The sequence below is a fragment of the Xiphophorus couchianus genome, chromosome 10 (assembly GCF_001444195.1).
Source record: "Xiphophorus couchianus chromosome 10, X_couchianus-1.0, whole genome shotgun sequence".
Lineage (NCBI taxonomy): Eukaryota > Metazoa > Chordata > Actinopteri > Cyprinodontiformes > Poeciliidae > Xiphophorus > Xiphophorus couchianus.
In genome coordinates, this window is record NC_040237.1 from 7,226,668 (window position 1) to 7,245,536 (window position 18,869).

At 36.9% G+C, this 18,869-nt stretch overlaps 1 protein-coding gene across 1 annotated transcript in view; it reads left to right on the plus strand.

The window, feature by feature from the left end:
- The window catches only part of map2k6 (mitogen-activated protein kinase kinase 6), a 31,464-nt gene extending 12,874 nt beyond the window's left edge, over window positions 1-18,590 (plus strand). Inside the window, exons 2-12 of the mRNA XM_028029950.1 lie at window positions 4,955-5,018; window positions 5,939-5,987; window positions 6,432-6,545; window positions 7,497-7,616; window positions 8,210-8,326; window positions 8,421-8,472; window positions 9,497-9,624; window positions 9,856-9,933; window positions 10,305-10,444; window positions 12,088-12,133; window positions 14,544-18,590. Of these exons, the coding sequence (XP_027885751.1) occupies window positions 4,955-5,018; window positions 5,939-5,987; window positions 6,432-6,545; window positions 7,497-7,616; window positions 8,210-8,326; window positions 8,421-8,472; window positions 9,497-9,624; window positions 9,856-9,933; window positions 10,305-10,444; window positions 12,088-12,133; window positions 14,544-14,621 (986 nt within the window). The 3' untranslated portion in view covers window positions 14,622-18,590. The remainder of the gene's footprint in view (window positions 1-4,954; window positions 5,019-5,938; window positions 5,988-6,431; window positions 6,546-7,496; window positions 7,617-8,209; window positions 8,327-8,420; window positions 8,473-9,496; window positions 9,625-9,855; window positions 9,934-10,304; window positions 10,445-12,087; window positions 12,134-14,543) is intronic.
- Window positions 18,591-18,869: the final 279 nt, after the last annotated feature.

Consider the following 18,869-nt stretch of genomic DNA (forward strand, 5'->3'; position numbering starts at 1 on the left):
TTCACTTGTATTTGATGTTTAACAGTCTGAATCCTTATGTAAAAAAAAAAGAATAAAAGAGCAACATGAGTCATGGTTTTTTTGTCTTTTTGTTAATAAACGGCAAACAGAAGCTGCTCATGAACTGTAAATGGTCCGTGGCATGTCAATTTTCTATGTTTATTTTGCACTTGGTGTCAAGCTAACAGCAGGAACAAACTCAGAGGCTGAATGGGTATGTATGTGTTTGTGTCTATAAATATCTACAGTACAGTCTATTTTTATATGTGTGTATAACCAAATGGTGCCTTATGGAAGTATTCAAACCTCATGAACTTTATCACGTTTTGTAACTTTACAACCACAGAATTGCATGTATTTTCTGGGGGTAGATTTTTGGGACAGATCGTTACAAACTGGTGTATTCTTGTGAAGTGGAAGAAAAAGGATTTATAGTTTTCCAATTTTTTCGTACAGATTAAGCTCTAGAAACTCGGGTTTGTGATTTTAGTAAGAACCCGTCAGACTTTTCTTGTATTTTTCAAAAATCCGACATCTTTGCATCTTCAAACTGAAACTTTGCCCATACTTCTTAACTAACTGGTTTAATCTCATTCCCATTTAATGGAAAACATCTGCAAATATAATTGTCTAAGTTTTACCAGAGATTCACTGGATTTAGATGTGGACCTTGACTGGTCCATTCTAACTGTGATATACTTTCATATCAACCATTCTTTTGAAGCTCTGGCCCCATCAGCTTCGACCAACTTCACTGTCCCTGTTGAAGAAAAGTTTACCAAATCATATAATGGCGATGGAGCGTTTTGAGTGATAGGGATTTGTATGTAGGCAAGAAAGTTCAGTTTTGGTCCTCTTCTGTATTACTGTGTCCCCTATATAGCTTATAGCAATCTTTAAATTTAATTCTGTAGTTTTTTTTCTGGTCACGTCTTCATTTCCCCCAATCCTCTATAAGGGGCTGTTTTATGGCGTTCCTGACTAATAGTTGCTCTATCACCTGAACTATAGATTTCCGCAGCTCTTTGAGAGTTATCATGGACCTCTTGACTGCTTCTCTGATTAATGCTTTCCTCTCCCATGTATTGTCAGTTCAGGTGGACCATCATGTTTACAGTCTTCCCATCTTCAGATGATGCAATGAACAGTGCTCTGTGATTACATTAGTGTTATTTATTTATGCTGAGATCAAGTCACACACAGGTTTGCTCTACTTGATTTATGAAAGCATTTGTTTGCAGTATTTTCTTTATTTTATTTAAGGCTATTATTATATTTAAGAGGTTGAATTGTACATTTAGTGCTTAGCTTGGATTTCCAATGTTTTGTTTCCACAGTTAAAGTTTGGGTTCAAATGTATAACTGTTTCATAATTATACAGTACTTTGTGCTGGCTTGTTGCATAAAATTGCACCAAAATATTCTGAAAATGTTGGCTGTAAAGTAACCAAATTTGGAAAAGTTTAAAAGCATTTGACCTTTTTGCCATCTGAAATGGGATTGGTTTTCTTTTACAACCTAAAATTCATAGTTAAATTGCTTTGATTTTTGTTTTTTTTTCTCCATTTTTGAAGTTATAGAGTTTTGACCGGAAGGATGTATACCTTAGAACAATATTTCAGTGGGATTAGCGGAGAATTTGTGGATGGAGATTACTTTAATTCCCAGGTAATGTATAGATTTGATGCAGGTGTTGACTCTCTGCCTGTTTTCTGTTATACAGTGCGAGTTGTCACAGCATTGCCTGTTTCCAGTTACTATTGTTGTCTGTGTAAATGCATGCAGGAGGTGCTCAAAGTGACATTTTGCAACAAAGCTGCTTTGGAAAGTGGAGACTAGGAGGCTAACAGCATGAGGCCACCAGTGGAGAACTGCATAGCACGGTAGCGTCACACCCTGCACAGTTGGATAAAAACCAGGACACGCAGTGCTGTGTGTGTGTGTTGGAAAGCTTCAGGAAAACTCTCTGAAGGACAGGTTCATCTGCAGATACTTGTGTTTGTATTTTCCCTCAAGACAACAATGTCAGATATTCCAGTTATTCTTTTGGCTCTTCTCCATGCTCTCTGAAGAGAGACGCCGTCAGCGTTGCTTTAAATAGTATCAAATGACAACAGTTACTTACAGAGATTTCCAAACACTTTCAGGATCAAAAAGCATATTGTTAAAGATCCAATACTATAAAGGCAAAATTTGATTATGTCTCAAACTGAATAAACAATCTCAAGAAAAATCTGAAATATTCTCTCTTCTTATTCATAGCCATTTATTTTAAGAAATCATCATTGCCTCCTGTTGGTTGGAGGATACAATGATATATATATATATTTTTTTCTGTGGTGATTTCATAACCAGATATAATATAATCTCAAAGATATTAGAGATTCCTGTTAAATAGGAACTATCAGCGTGAATTTTACCTTCACCTGTTATCAGTGGTCGACTTTGTTCTTTTCTACATAATTTTGGATATCACAATTATTTTTAAAGCAAGATTACATAATATAACTTGCACAGAAGGCTGTTTAGTGTTCTGGAAGTTAAAGCCTGAGCAAATATTTAGATTAAGTTGTAGCTGAAGATGCGTAATTGATAGCGTAAAATATAATTTAATTGAAAATGTGCATTTCATTCAACTCAATAAAATCTTGCACATTTAGTTTATTATTGAGCAGAAATAAAAAAAGACATAATATTTTAATTAAAAAATCTGTTTTTCTATGGCCCTCAAGTGTTTTTTAACTTTACTATTTCGAATCTTGTTGCAAAAAGGTTGGACACCACTGATTTAAGCCATGTATTTAACTTACAATGTGATGTTAACTATGTTACTCTTTAATGTATTTGTTTAGTTTTTAAGTCTTAATGTGTGTTGCTACTATTTTTTTAGGAAATTATTTTTGCTTTGCTGATGGTTGCTATGCTAGGTGTGTTGTTGCTATTTTTCTTATGGTTTTAGCTTTACGGTTAACTTTTGGTGGAATAGCATTGAAAGTCTCCTTAGCTGTATTACTTTCTCTTTCTACAGAAAAATAACTGATTTGTGTATGTTTAGCTTTTGACGCAGCACCATTTGTGGTTTTGCCTCGTTCTTTTGAAATGAGTCATCCCCACTGTGTTTAGTGGGGATGACTTGATTTGTAATTTACTGTTTTATTCAGCGTGAACCCTCAAATGTAATATGTGAACATGTACTAAAGCAGTTTTTTAGTGCTTAGCTTAGGTCCAACTAGAGACTCCTCTTGAGACTTTAATCCAATCATATGTAAATACTGACTGGGTTGCTCTTCTGCAACCCGGTCTGAGGAGGTTTGAGCCAGACACAGTCTGCAACCCAACAACTCACAGAAAGCAGTTATGGTTAACAAAGCATGCTGCTATTAAACTGTTGGTACAGCAGCTTCATATGAGGCAAAAACACCTGGGCTGCCAGACGTCTACTTCCTCTTACCTCTAACATTTAGCTAGGATCTGGAGCCAGACACTGCATTTAACCGTGAGTACTAATGATGACAATGGTAAATTGTAGATTGACTCTAATCCAGCTGAATCGGTTCATAATTTAAGTGACTTCATCTATCCAGGCAGAAACACTCAGGCAGGGACAGTGGTGTCATTTGTTTTTAACTGTATTTGTAGCTGTGAAAAAAATGTTCACAACATGTGGAGTTTTACAGCTGATGTTTAACAATTAGCTGCTTATTTTGCGCAAATATGCAGCTTTTGTTGTTTCTTTTGGAGCTGCATGTCAGTTTGTTCATTTTAAAATTGTATATAATTAGCTCTCTTTATTGTGACTGCAAAAAACCCCAAACCAAAACAAAAAAAACCCCAGAAAGTTGAGCAGGATGATCAACTGTTCTTTCATCCTGAGCTATGTTAAGAAGCTAAGTATGCTTTCATCTTGTGGTATGCTCTGCTGCCATTGCAGCCATCCTCTGGAGTCTCATCGGTCTGCTTTCCTTCCTCACACAGACTCCAGAATTGCACAAGTTTGCACAAACTAGTGCACAGAAAGTTACAGACCGGTTACTAGATATGATTTAACATTTTAAGAAAAATATGTCAGTTTGTGGTTCCAAATATACTTATTGCTTGTATCTTAAGTACTGTAAGTACTGTTGGAGAGCTGATCTGAGCTTTGTCACACAGTCACATAAAGATGTCATTGTGTATTCTAATGTAATGTGGCTGCATATCTATAATATTTAAGATAATTTGACCATCATGGTGCAAAGATTTGCTCTCTGATAATAAAAGCTACCGAAGGCAGTTGTAGCAGTCTAGATAAATACATTGATAGCCTGATTTCTATTTGATGCCTTTATGCTTTGGTTTAATTCTAAAACAAATCTCTGTGTTACATGTTTTTAGATTTTATTTTAATGCAGAATAATGCAACAAAGTAATTTTTCAATATGCAAGCTATATTGAAAATTTTGCAAATGTGAACTTATTACATATTTAACAGATATAATTCTATCTCTGCAGGAAACTGTTACATTAACATGTTTTTATTAATAGAAAAGGTAGTGAGAGGCCTCTTGGCTTCTGAACACCAAATCCTCTGTATTCAGAATGGCGTTACACATACCAGAGTCAGTGATACATAGTTCTTGTTTAACTATTCTTAGTCTTAGTTGCAGACGTTTTCTCTTTTTTTGGTTGTTTTTTCCATAGCACTGCTGCTATTCATAAAAAATGCATAAAAAAGGTACGTTGTGCTTTTAGAATGGAATTAGCTTAATGCAGAGTGTTAGGTGTCTGTGCAAATATCAAGGCTGAACTTTAAAGAAAAAAGATACTGAAAATTAAATATGTCAGTAAACGGCTGCAAAACTGCAACCTTTTTGATCTTTGGAAGTCTTAAAATGTTCAAAAAAATGTTCACATTTTAGAGAAACTAACATTGTGAAACCAAATCTCTCTCTAACACTGTTTTGTTTGTTTGCAGGTAAGAAGAAGCCAGTGTTGAAGCTCTCTAAAGAGGTGTTTGAGCAGCCCACACCTGCTGCAGTGTAAGGCTCTTTACCTTCAACATACACCCGTAAATCCTGCACTTTATTGATCCTCACTTCCTGCTCAGCACATACCTGCTCTTATCTGAACCTCGTCAGACTGCTGAACATGGGAAATACACATCCACAGAACAACAGGAAGAATCTGTGTTCCCGAAAAATAAGCAAATTTCTGCTCTCAACTTGTTTTTGATCACAAATACTTGCAACCTCACATTTCAGTCCTGATTTTTTTCTTTTTAAATATCAAATAAGTCAATTGTTTTTAAAATGTAGAGATCTGAAGAAAGATAGAGAGTGGCAGATCATGACACTTTAGTAACATTTCTGTATGTTTTTTCAAGTAGTACTGCTTTTAGTTTTAAGTCATTTATTATTTTTCATGTATTTTCTTATTATATAAAAAATACCCTTTTTGCATTCTTAAATTCCATGCAAAATGTATGATGTAATATACAATTTCTTCATTTTCATTGCAGGTTTTGGCAATCATTTTCATACATCTTTTTTTTAAAGTGCTGGTTTTAAATAAATGTTTTTCGAAATAAAACCATCTATTTCTTTTCTAGATTGTTAAATCTATATTTAACATTTCATTTTATTTTTATGAAAGTAATAATTATGTATTAAATTAAAATATATGTTTGATATAATCAAGAAATAAGAACATATTGAACATTTCTTAGCCTTTACGAGTCCTGATGTGTAAAGTAAATGGTGGAAGCGTGGAGGAAATTACATATCAACAGAACACTTGAAAATAATTATTTTTTTAGACTTACATGTTAAGTGTTGATTTTGGGTCTAGGTTTGATTCATCAGGGGCTTTTTTTTCTGCTTGCCAGTTTTCATGTTTAATGTTTCTTGCTGTCCAATTTAACTGATTTATGTGTAATAATGCTACCTTTTGTGTTTTTTAGACCCCCCAGAGATCTGGATTCGAAGGCTTGTGTAACAATCGGAGAAAAGGTAATCATTTTTCAGTTGCTCCACCACTTCTGACCCCATTGAATTTTTATTTGTGCTGTAGCGTCTCACTGGGGACTTTTATTCCTTCCCTTAGTGCATTTACTGTTTATAAACCCTGGTGGGCTCAGAGTAGCATCTGCTAGCTGTAAAGAACGCTCTGTTGGACATTACAGCTGTCTCTAACTCTTCTGATTGTGGGGAGACAGGAATGCTCTTTAATGTCCATCATGCTGAAAAAATATTTATTTTAAACTATTCAAATAATAGAAATTTTCCGTTGGCAGAAGGGCTTAATTAATTAATTTTTTTCCTTGAAATTTTTTTTTTCCCTCCTTGTGCATTAATAAATGCTGGAAGCCAACTGGCAGCTTTGTAGACATGAAACACATCCATTGTGAAAAATTTCACCCCTTTGACACTGTTCTCTTGCTGTGTTTGGAGTAGAAATGTGAGGTGAAAGCCGATGATCTGGAGCAGATCTGCGAACTGGGACGAGGCGCGTACGGTGTGGTGGACAAGATGAGGCATGTGCCCAGTGATCTTATCATGGCTGTTAAAGTGAGTAAATCAAAGCCTGTATTATTGTCACCCAAAAGATCAGATGCTCTCTGCTTTTATTAATCTCTCTGATCACCTACTATTGCCAAACGTCCACTTTAAACATATCAGTTTACCTTTTAAACTCATTATTTATCATTGGTCAGTTAGCAATTACCACTGTGGTTGAAAACTCTGAACTCTGATGATCAGCTATGATCAGGCACAATCAGAAGACTGTAGTCTCTATGTCAGTTTGGACAACTGTGGGGGAATTCTCATGAGAGTGAAACCAATAGCTAACTAGAACAGGACTTTGTCCCCTTGGCGAACACCACCTACCTGGTCGTAACTGGTGTGCCTACCTCTTGTAAATTCAAGAGATTTTAGAAGATAGGTGTGTGTGTTGACACAATGTCAGAGTGAGAAGATATTTGCAATGACCGTAGAGATGCAACTCTTACTGTGCATTCATTAGAAACTCATCATTCTACAGTGAGAAAGAATATACAACACTGGAATTTAGACAACTTAGACTTGTAAAGTTGCATCTGAATGAGCCGCAAGAACCAGAACACTTTGCAATGAATGAGTATGCCATGATCTCCTCTGCACACCAAAGTATTCTAGAGAGAAATGTGAGGCCATCTAATTGACTGCTGAAGTTTTTACCAATCAAAGTCATCAAGAGGTGGAAGATGCTAAACACAACAGTAAATGGACAACAGAATGGCAGCGTAAAAGCAGAATCAAGGTGCTATGAGAGTTATGTACCAGCAGATTTCTACAGACCTCAGTGAGCTATAAAAAAGAGTAGACTAAAGTTTCTCCTCAACAACTGCTGCTACAGGTGGTTCCCACAGCGTTGACCTTCCCCATGAGTTGACTTTGTTATATTCCGGCTTTTCCTTGCATAATTAACACCAACTGTTAGTGTATTAATTAATTAGATTTTCTGTCGTTCCCTTCCAGCGGATTCGGGCCACTGTTAACACTCAGGAGCAGAAGAGGCTGCTGATGGATCTGGACATCTCCATGAGGACAGTGGACTGTTTTTACACAGTCACTTTCTATGGAGCGTTGTTCAGAGAGGTATGCTATTTTTATTAGGCGTCCTTTCTGTTCAATGATTATCGTAAAGCCTGTATAAGGCAGAGATGAGAAAAAGGAAGAGAATTCAAGAATACAATTGGAAATATGAGTTGTGCTAGAGACTTTAAATTACTGCTGTACATGTAATTTAAGAAAACTGCATCATCAATGCAGAACATTGCTGTCTGTTTATATAAATAAAGAGTGAAGTGAAGCACGGAACCTGTTTGTTCAACCATTTCATTAGACTGAAACTTACTGGATGTACATGGTTACAAGCAGGTCAAGATAATTTAAAATCACTTCCCAGCTTTTATTCTATGACAAATGATTCCCATATTACATACAGTACATGTAACATATATAATGTACAGCAGGACTAACCTTTTGTTTTATTCCTGGCTAACATTCTTGTGACTAAAACCTCTTCTAAGGATTTTATTGGATGGAGAAAACTTCCTGCACCAGTGAATGAATGAATGATCAGGATTTCCTCTTTTAGGTTTTTTTTTTTTAAACTTCCTCTAATGAGAATCCGTCTGGCTGCTTTGTGTCTTGATCTCTTTCCAATTCCTACCCCCATCTGTTGCCAGGGTGACGTGTGGATCTGCATGGAGCTGATGGACACTTCCCTGGACAAATTCTACAAACAGGTGATCGAGAAGGGACTGACCATTCCCGAGGACATCCTGGGAAAAATCGCTGTCTCTGTGGGTTACTTCACTAGCATCATCACATGAATACATGCTTCAGATATTTGCTATGTAACTCTCAGTTGTTTATTAATGACTTCTGTTATTACAGATAGTAAAGGCTCTGGAGCATCTGCACAGCAATCTGCAAGTCATCCACAGAGGTAAGAGCCTGAGTGGAAACCCATTTAACTCTCGGAGATGCTTTCAGTATCCAGTCAGCTGCTTCCTTCCTTCCTTTAGACTATTTCCTATTAAAGGATCATAACAGCATCTTTATTACTCAACACTCGAGAAAAGTTCTGAAATGTGAATCTGTCTCTGGTGAAGAGCACTCTACAGGTTAAAGGTCTTAGGTTTCCTGCCTTCTTAAACATCAATTGGGATCTTTTTGATGCAATTTCAGTCAGTCGCTGAAAAGGGAAAATGTATAAATGTCTTACGTACTTTGATGCATGTACTAAAATATAAAATGCTAAAATATGGTCTACAAGAGGAGCCTGAGCATTCTTTCTGAGGAGGCTTTAACATTTGGTGGAAAATGCAGGTAGATATTTATGCAGATGATGGAAAGGAAAATTAAGTGCAACTACTTTGTACCAGGTCTGAACTGGAGCAAAGTAGTATGGTGTGCAAACATACATTTCTAGTTCACTTTTAATTAAAAAAAGTTACCTGAATATCAACTTGAAATTTTATTTATTGTGTTCTAAAGTAATAAGTTAAATTGTTGCCTCAATATTAAAAACATGCAGTTTCAATAGATTGAATATTAAGATATATATTCTTATACTGTCAACTGTCTCGCAAAGCAGAGTAGTGACACTTTTAAATTATATAATTTTCTAAAAGAGGGCTAAAATGTCTTGTGTTTTTCAATAATTAAGGAATCTATAAGATCGTCATATTGTAACTAATCAGATTTTTCTCTTAACTAAAAAAAATTGTGCTGCGCAATAAAAAATAGTGTTGACAATTTTTCTTTGTATTGGTTTCAAATTTTCAGTTTTAGTAATATGAGAAATTGGTATGTCCAATTATAATATCTATTTTATATTATTTATTTTACAACCTTGCTACTTATTCTTTTAGCATGTGAAACATAAGAAGACAGCTTCTCATTCTAAAACCAGCTACATTTTTTTCCTAATCAAACAAAAACCGCTGTTTGCTCTGTTGTCTCTCCAGATGTGAAGCCCTCCAATGTGCTCATCAACACTCAGGGTCAAGTGAAGATGTGCGACTTCGGCATCAGCGGCTACCTGGTGGACTCTGTGGCTAAAACTATGGACGCCGGCTGCAAACCCTACATGGCAGTAAGCAGCATCCTTTTCTATAAATGAAAGAAATGTCTAGCTCTTTATTTTAGTAGAAATAGCAGAAATGTATGAGACCAATGTTATTATAGTGAAGTTGTGAGCATATGAGGACCGTTTTACATTAATAGTGTTTACATAGCTTCTCAGGGGCTAGTTGTTTTTTACATTTGAAAGAACTATAGTCTTTCAAATGTAAAATTTGTGATTGTTTCATCTCTTTCACCTCAGCCCGAGAGGATCAACCCGGAGACGAACCAGAAAGGCTACAACGTCAAATCCGACATCTGGAGTTTAGGAATCACAATGGTAGAGCAATTAAGTAAAATAAGTAACACCTGAACTGTTGTGAGAATACAGCACCATCCACACTTATTGCCACACCAGCTAAAGTTGTTTAAAAAAATCTTAAAATAAACGCGTCTTGTATTTCAGTAAAAACTTTTGTTAGATCACTGGTCTCACACTTACTGGTAAGTAGGGTTACAGCATTTAAGTAATTCTTAAAACTGAAAACTTGCATTTTGCTTTCACTTTTTACTGAGATTAACAGGAATTTGTGGGAATCCACAGCTATTTATTGTCTGTGTTCACCCGTCATATCCATAGCCCTGCGTAGTTGTTTGTGTCACATTCGCCTTTATTTCAAGTGTTAGAAATGAGTTTGTGTGTGTTCTCAGATTGAGCTCGCCATCCTGCGCTTCCCGTACGACTCGTGGGGAACGCCCTTTCAGCAGCTGAAGCAGGTGGTGGAAGAACCTTCGCCCCAGCTTCCTGCCGACCAGTTCTCCCCTGACTTTGTGGATTTCACCTCTCAGTGGTATGTCTTTGTGTCGCGCTATGTTGATCCACTTCCCTAGAAGCAAATGAAAACAGGAAATCATTGTTACTGGTGTTGGTTCTGATAGAATTAGTATGTTAATGTTTCCTATATAAGTTACTTATTTACATCTAATAAAGTTGAACCATCTTTTTGGAAGATATTAAGTAAAAAATGTTAAGACATCTAAACAGGCAACCCAAAAAATCTTCAGTCACTGATTACATTTTAAGTGTTTCATTGAATGAGGTATCACGTGTCTTGAAAATTGTCTCAAAACAATATTATTGTTTATCGCAATAAGTTCTGGGACAATTAATCGTCTGGCAAAATTTGTTATCCTGGCAGGCCTACATGTAACAGCTGTCAGAAAACGTTATTATTTTCTCCCTTCCGGTAAGAGCAGAGCAAAGTTTTCACCTGACTGACCCAATCTGTTATCACTAGCAGCCATTCAATGACACAACAACACATTCATTCTGCGGTCTGATTTGGATCTGTCTCTGTATCCACCTGATGTTCATTTTTAAACTTGTTGCCTTTTATTTCCTGCCGCTGGTTTTGTTTCCTCCTTTCTCAGTTGCTTAGTTACAGATGCAAGTATTATGGTAACAGGAAGATGCAGCCAGTAACTGCGTGAGCTGCGGAGGGATGTCTTTAATATAAAGAAAGGTGTGAAAAGCCTAGCTTCTGCCTTTTCGTGAATCTAGTCCAATATGTGGACTAGATTCCTTGTGTTAAGCCACTCCTGAACAGAAGCTATGAGGAAAAGATCTGGACCATTGCTCAGTGGTCCAGAGTCCTTGTTTTAGATAAAAGTAATTTATTTTAATAAGTTCCCTCAGTGATCACAGTAGACAGAGTGTTTTCTCATCTGACTCCATCAGCTAAAGAGTATTTCTTATTTATTTGTCATTTTGTATGTTGAGAATTTACAGGAAACTTGGCAGCTCTAGTTTTGCTTGAAATAAGCTTTCAAGTGTCTTTTTTTTTTTTCAAACTGTCCTTTTAACAGTTTTCATTAATTTATGAAACATCTAAATCCTGCAGGTGTATTCTGATGTGTTTTGTGTGATAATATTTAAACTCATTCAAACTCAGAGAAGTTTGCAATGTTACCTCCAGCATAATTGGATATTTAGATTAATAAAGAGCAGCAGGTATTCTAGACCTGTAAAGCAGGTTTGTACCCTGTAGATGAAGATTGTTTTATTTCCAGACTCTTGCCCTCTGTAGAATCCAGACCATCACAGTTCTGTCTGCATGTGTGGGCTCTTTGTTCTGCTGCAGGATGATCTTGTACCAATCTGTTGGTGTTCTGAGCCGAAAGTAGCATAAACTGTCTGTGATATTCTGCTGCAACTCCAGCTCTCCCTGCAGAATGGAGGTTTCTTCTCACTCTTCTGTCCTCAAATGATGGCCAAATGATTTCTCAGAAAATGGAGTCAGCTGATTTTTACCAGCAGAACCATGCAGCTGTTCATGTTCCATCCGCTGTCACACTAATTGACTCAAATCAATCTTGCTCGTTTCCTGTGAACTGCAAAACTGAATGTGAAAGTACAGAAACAACTTGTTGCAATTTGTTTTAGAGTAATTCTGTATTTTGGCCTTGTTTTATTTGGGGTTTTTTTTAACCACAGCTTAAAGAAAAACGCCAAAGAGCGACCAACATACACAGAACTCATGGTGAGTTTTCTCTTTTATGTTCATCTTGTCCATCTTTTGATGTCTAGTGTTCTTATTGTTGTCTACTTACCATGGCTTTAATTACACACTACGGAGCTGATAAAATCTATAACATATTTATAGAAAGATCTACTATTACACATGACTGCAAAATGATCCTAAATGACCCAATTTTGAAAAAAGGGGTGTGTGCACACAAGAACGTCAGTCAAACAAAGAACAGAGACTGAAGTAACAAAACACACACCCAACAAAACAAAGCCAAACCACTCTAGACCAAAGTGGTTATTTTGCACAGTGTAGCGGTCAATTACATTACAATGAATACATATAGACACCAAACCTCTGCAAAGAGACAAATCAGTCACAAAGAGTCACAAAGTAACCAAAGAATATTTACAATAATGACATGCATAAAGAAATCTTCTGAAAAAATAAACAGAGAGATTGCTGAAGCCTATAGACGTTAAGCTAGAATATAAGACGCGTACACTGAGAACAAACATTCAAAATAGCCAAACCTGTAGAAATATAAATCCAATGACGGAAGAAACAAATTCTACAAATGATCAGAAAGACAGATTGAACTATAGAGTATTAAATAAGACAACAAATCATGTAAATTAATCTAGCAAAATGTCAGACAGCTGTGGCAGAACGCACCACAATTAGGAAACTTGAGAAGAAATCTTAAACTTTGCCAAAATACCAAAATACATCAACCATCTTCTATTAGATGTGCTAGAAAAGAAACTAGCTGAGTAATGGAAGAACCAGACACTCACCAGAAATGCTCAATCACAGTTTGCTATAATAACTACCAGCAATTTTAGGGGCAGAGGAGAGCAGGAGTTCACAGAGAAACATGATTTTAACCATCATACACAGTCACTTTGTGTAGAGTATAGGACTTACTAGTCTGCAATTAGCACCACTACCATCTTATGCTGTCCTTGTATGCAACCATTTAGACCTTTAGAGTGTTTTAAGTAAGTTACTTATCAAATGTAATAAAATTAATTCCTATAAAATGTAATGGGAATGAATTGGAGGTTTGGGATGTCCACTCAGTGTCTTTATTTTGATGTAGAAATTGTGAACATTTCGCAGTTTAAAATATTTTTGAATATTTTACAGGTTAAAAAAAACCTACAATGTGTAACATGATCACACCATAACCTTGATATTATGCGGTCAAATCAAAGCTGTATAAAACCTTTAAAAAGTAATATATTACATATTATATGGCATTTTCCCTCGATTTTTGACAATTTTGTAAAAGCTGTTCAATGTGTTAACAAATGCAACTTTCATTATTCATAATGGAGATTTATTTATTTTTGTTTAAAGGTCTTTCAAATAAACTGACAATCATGTCAGTTTCATGTCACCAACCTATTAGAGGTCAACACATAGACAAACAGGACAAACAACCATGCACGGACACACACACACCCACGCCCACACACACACACACAACTTAGTGAGACCCAATAACTAATCAGTCATTCATTTAGACTAGGAGAAAGATGGAGTCAAACAAGGACATGAACAATGTAAAAAGAGAACAGAGAAAAATATACAGACCCTGTAAAGTTCTCCAAAGAACAATGTAGTTTTTTGTTTTTTGTTTTTTTTGTACACACGAATAGACTTAGCATTAGCATTTCTGCAAAGAATTTTCAGACAAGATGGCCACTAGAAGCCATCACGGCATTACAGAAAGATGCAAAATGATTTCCACAAGATGTAAAAAGATCCAAAAGCAGGGAGGGAAAAAACACAAGTTTAAAGAATAGATTCACACAAGAAAGGTCCAAAACATCTGAGGGATAAAATAAAAATCCTCAAAAACAAATGAAGTTAAAGTCAAATACCAAACAAATGGACTAAATAAGCCAATGTTGGCACTTTAGATGTTGGCACATTTTACAACAGAAAAACAACTTTATGAAGTGAAATTTGACCTGAAAAGTCCCTAAATGTTTTGACTAAGTAAAAAGTGCATCAATAAATAAATCTTAACCTTAAGAGCACTTAAAATACAAAAGACCGAAAGTTACTTCAAAAGGCAAAAAATGAAGTGAAGGAAACGATTAGATGGAGCTTCTTAAATAAGAAAAAAGGCTTTAAAATGCCCATCAAAACTGATCATCTTTATCCAAAATAAAAACAAGACAGTCATTTCAAAATGACAAAGCAACTAAGAAAGACAATAAGAAAAAAAATGACTTCAAATAGAAACACCGTAAGGATTATAAGGAACTACAAAGTACAGAAAGCTGTATAACAGACTAGAAATTGATGGTTAGCATCTTTATATTTTCAGTCTTGCTAGGGATGTAAGTCTGCCCTCATGAAAAGACTCCTGATTTCATTCAGACTAACCTGACCTCCGTCTCCTCCACAGCAACATCCCTTCTTCACCTCCCACGAGGCCAAAGAAACTGACGTGGCTAGCTTTGTGAAAGTCATCCTGGGGGATTGAGCTCTACATGCGCATAGCACGGAGGGAGGAAAACCTAAAAACCCATCCTAGAAAAAAGCAGGTCTCCCTCTCACCCCCCCTCCACGCCTCCAGAGTCAGAACGAGGAAGACCAGCGGACGAAGTAGAACGAGGAGGCGGCCTCCGCGTCTCCCCTGTGAGGTGGCGGGAGGGGCGGGGGAGACCTCGAGTATAATGTGGAATAATTCAAGGTGTCTGTATGCAAAACCTCCCCCTGTGATCAGATTAGCTTCACCCACTACTCCCAATATTATTAACGAGCTGGCCACGCCATCCACCATCGTGGTCAAACTCTTTTTTTCTCACTGAAAAGCAGTGGAAGATGTGCAGATCGTATAAAAAAAAAAAGATGGATGATATAACGCTTTCTGTGTATAATCTAAATATTTGCCTACTCAAAGCAAAAGTCCCGCATCAGATTATTAACTGACTGCATGTACAGAATATATCTCTGGCAGCCACAGATGGCCAATGATGAGCAGCTGTAGAGCCTGATTGTAGACTTAAGAGCCTCCCCTAGTGGTCTATAATAGGTACTGCAGTGCAACTGCTTTCTTCGCCAATGCCATCTACCTACGTGTTTTAGGCTCTTGGCTGCCTGCGAGTGTGTGTGATTGTGTGTGTGAGCTGAGGGATGTGTTCAAACGGCTGCAGGTGGAGGCAGAGCCAGAATGCTGTCCGGTTAGTTTGCAAACACGGCGAGAGGTCGGCTGAAGCTCTGATGCAGCTGTTGTTCAGCATTTCAGGCCGTCGGGCTGCAGCAAATTAATCAGAGAAAACTAATCAGATTTAGTCATCAGAAAAGCTGTGAATATAATGAACTGTCTTTTACCAACATGTATGGGTGTTTTTTAGACCAGAAACATTTTGAGTGGCTATAAAAAGAGGATTGCCCCTGATTTAATGTGCAGTTTACTATAAGTTGAGCTCCAAATACCTATCATACACTCACTTTATGTGAAAAGGGCTGGCATTGTTGAATGTGGTTCAAGAAATCTTGAAATTATTGTTAGATTTTTTTTTCTAAGCTTCAAGCTGCCGATTCCACTTTTTGTTTGAGTACAAGAACAGGAATCTATGGAAATCTGTAACTAACTCGGAGGGTAGGTGACTTCATGTTGTGTTTGAGAGAGAAGATATTGTTTTAAAATAGGGTCTCTCTTGTTTTAAAAGACACAGCTTTAATGAAAAGCTAACAAGCCTCTCAGAAATGCAGTTTACAGTCCTAATAGCTTCTTAACATCTTTTCCACTCCTATGTTTTAATTGTTAAAACATCTTGCTGATACTGAAAATGGCTAACTTTGCATCTTTGCGCTAACAGCATCCACTCTGAAGAGTGATAGCGCAATCTATTATGTGTGATGCCTTCCCTAGATCAAAAAAAAAAAAGAAACCAACTCCCTCATCACTGGTCATTCCTGATCAAGCTAATAATTGTCAAACTCAAGTCACCATTGGATTTCTTGACTCCAGCTCCTGATCTTTTGTAGAATCACTGAAATTAACTTTCCAATGATACTTCAAAAGCAACAATTTACCAATTTTTTTCCAAAGTTTGTGATTTACCTTATTCTTGCTTAAGTGTTGTCAGAAAATATAACTGTCTTGCACAAAACAATAATTATGCAACAGCTGCTTATTTCGTTCAGATGTTCCTGACGAAAATGTTAAATGTTGGTTTATATTGTAGAAAGGGGCCGACACTAAAGAATTAGAAGTCAGAGGAGCCTCTAGGACTTATTTTTAGCCGGAAACTGTAAATATTTGTCAAATATTTGTGTTTGCCTAGTTGGTTTTTGCACATATTTCTTTGAGTGTAAGGTAACCTTTCAATGAACCGATCTCCCCTCGTACAGGATAGTGCCCAATAATTTGTTACATTTCAGTTTAGTCCAACTGTTTTGCACTTTTAATATAAATATATTATTTTCCTAGTTAATGGGTTTTTATTGCTCCGCATCTTCAAGCTCAAAATTATTTGCCATGACAGTTTGAGCAAAGGGAAACCAAAGCATTGTCTTATGTTTGCACAAATAGTAAAACTGTATTAATTCTGGTACAGAATGGCCGTACGAGTTATAAGTACTCATTTGAAGTAACAGTGCTTAGCTTGTATTTTCTGTCCCTTTGCAAAGCCTGAACCAGTGAGCAGTGAGTCTTGTTCTTCAGTTTGATTTGTAGCAAGTCGCGGTCTTGGTGATGCTGGATGCAGCTGTGCAGACCTCCACATGCTTTATTTTCAGTGTGTGTTTGTGTGTTACATGGGGAACATTGTCCCATATCCTCCTTGTTTTCTGTACTGAGCCAATCACAACCCTCTCCACTCCATGCTCAACATAAAATGAACTGGACGTTGTTGCTATTATTGTTGTTAGTACTATATTAATGTTATTATTTGGGTTTATCCCCACTCCCTAATCCATCTTACAGACATATTAACTGCAGTTATTCTTATTTATTACAACTGCTGTGTCCTTCTGAAGACTTGAGCTATCCATCAGAGACTCTTCTTCGCTTGCCTCTGCAGCTGTGTGTTTTTGTTGTGTTTTTCTTGGCTCAAACAGGTAAATGCTTTTACAATGTAACTTTTATGCCTTCTATGTGCCTCTATATTGAAAAGAAAAAAAAATGTCTAAGAAAATAAGGATGATGCAGGGTTGGGCTCCCTCCCTCTTCACACGCTGCATGGCATCATATCCCCAGCAACCTGCCAGCTTTGAGGACTTCGTGTTTCTTTGTGATGTTACTCTTGCTGTAGCTTGAGGGTGTTTGTACTTGTGCCTGTTGTCGCCTCAGTGGCTTCTGAGGGCAGAAAGCTTGAAGATGGTGAGTGAAATTTTAACAATGCTCTCGCTTTGTCTTTAACCTTAAAACTCTCTTTATTTTAAGTCACTTTTTTTTGTTGATTTTGACTTGTTTTGGAGCTCCTTCTGGGATCTAATGATGTGAGTTTATGCACTGTACAAATGCAGATTATTTTTAGCCTTCAGAACCAACTTTCTGTCCTCAGTCTGCTTCCGTCTTTTTTTGTCTTGAGGTTTCCTGTTTTGTTGCAGGTTAATAATCCTCTCTCCTTCCGCCCCATAACCCTGCCCTAGCTTGGCTCAGGCCTCGTGACCATTAGCCCAGAGAACTTCTGGAGGTGTTAAAGTCTTCTAAACAAACCGTCGCCCTCCTCTGTTTGTTCCGGCTACGAAGCGTTGGCTGCTGATGCTGCCAAGAGCCAGTTCGCTGATGAGCGGTGGATGTTTTTGTGTTTGTACAGCTGCCAATCAAGACGAATCAGTTTATGGTGAGCACAGCAAGGGCTCCCTCATTACCACATTTCTATGACAAAATTAGCAAAATTCAAAGATTCTTTGTGTCAAATTATATATATATTTAAAAAAAATCAAACATTTTCTAAATATGACCAAAGAGAAGCCTACCAGAATCCTTTTATTCATCATCATGTATATGTGGTGTTTGTGGGTGACTTAAGTGCCTAATGATGCTTTTTTGTCACAGATTTATACTTACATCCTTCTCTGTGTTCAGGCGTGATAGCTAAACACCATCTTAGTCCTTTAGTTCCTCTGCTGAGCCCACTGACACTGCATGTTGCTGGGACTTTTTGCACTGTACTGAGGACATACAATCTATATATATATATACAGTATATATATGCAGTATATATATATATATAAAGACAAAATTCAGTTGTTAAAGTTGCTGTGTGTGGACAGTGGAATAGAGAGTTGGATATTTTAAAGTTTTGCTAATTTTTTAAAAGTTCTGCTAGTTAAATTCTACTGGAACATCTTCCCCTCACATCTTCAGTCGTATCTTTTGAAACTACTCAGATGCACCACTAGATGTCACAATCTTCACATGGTGACTTTACAATTAAAGTGAAAAAGAATGCGGCTTTTACTGTTACAGTTAAAACTAACTAAATTATTTACATACGAAAACAAATCTTAAAGAAAAAAAAAGAAATTTTGTTCTTAAGGCTTAAAGTCTGCAAATATTAAAGTCTGTCAAAGGAATGTAATTGACTGTAAATCTCACTGAGCTGCTAAATCCATCCATCCATTTTCTTTACACCCTTGCCCCAAGTGGGGTCAGGAGGGGTGCTGGTGCCTATCTCCAGCGAACAGGTTGCCAGCCTGTCGCAAGGCAACACAGAGACAGACAGGACAAACAACCATGCACACACACACTCACACCTAGGGAGAATTTAGAGAG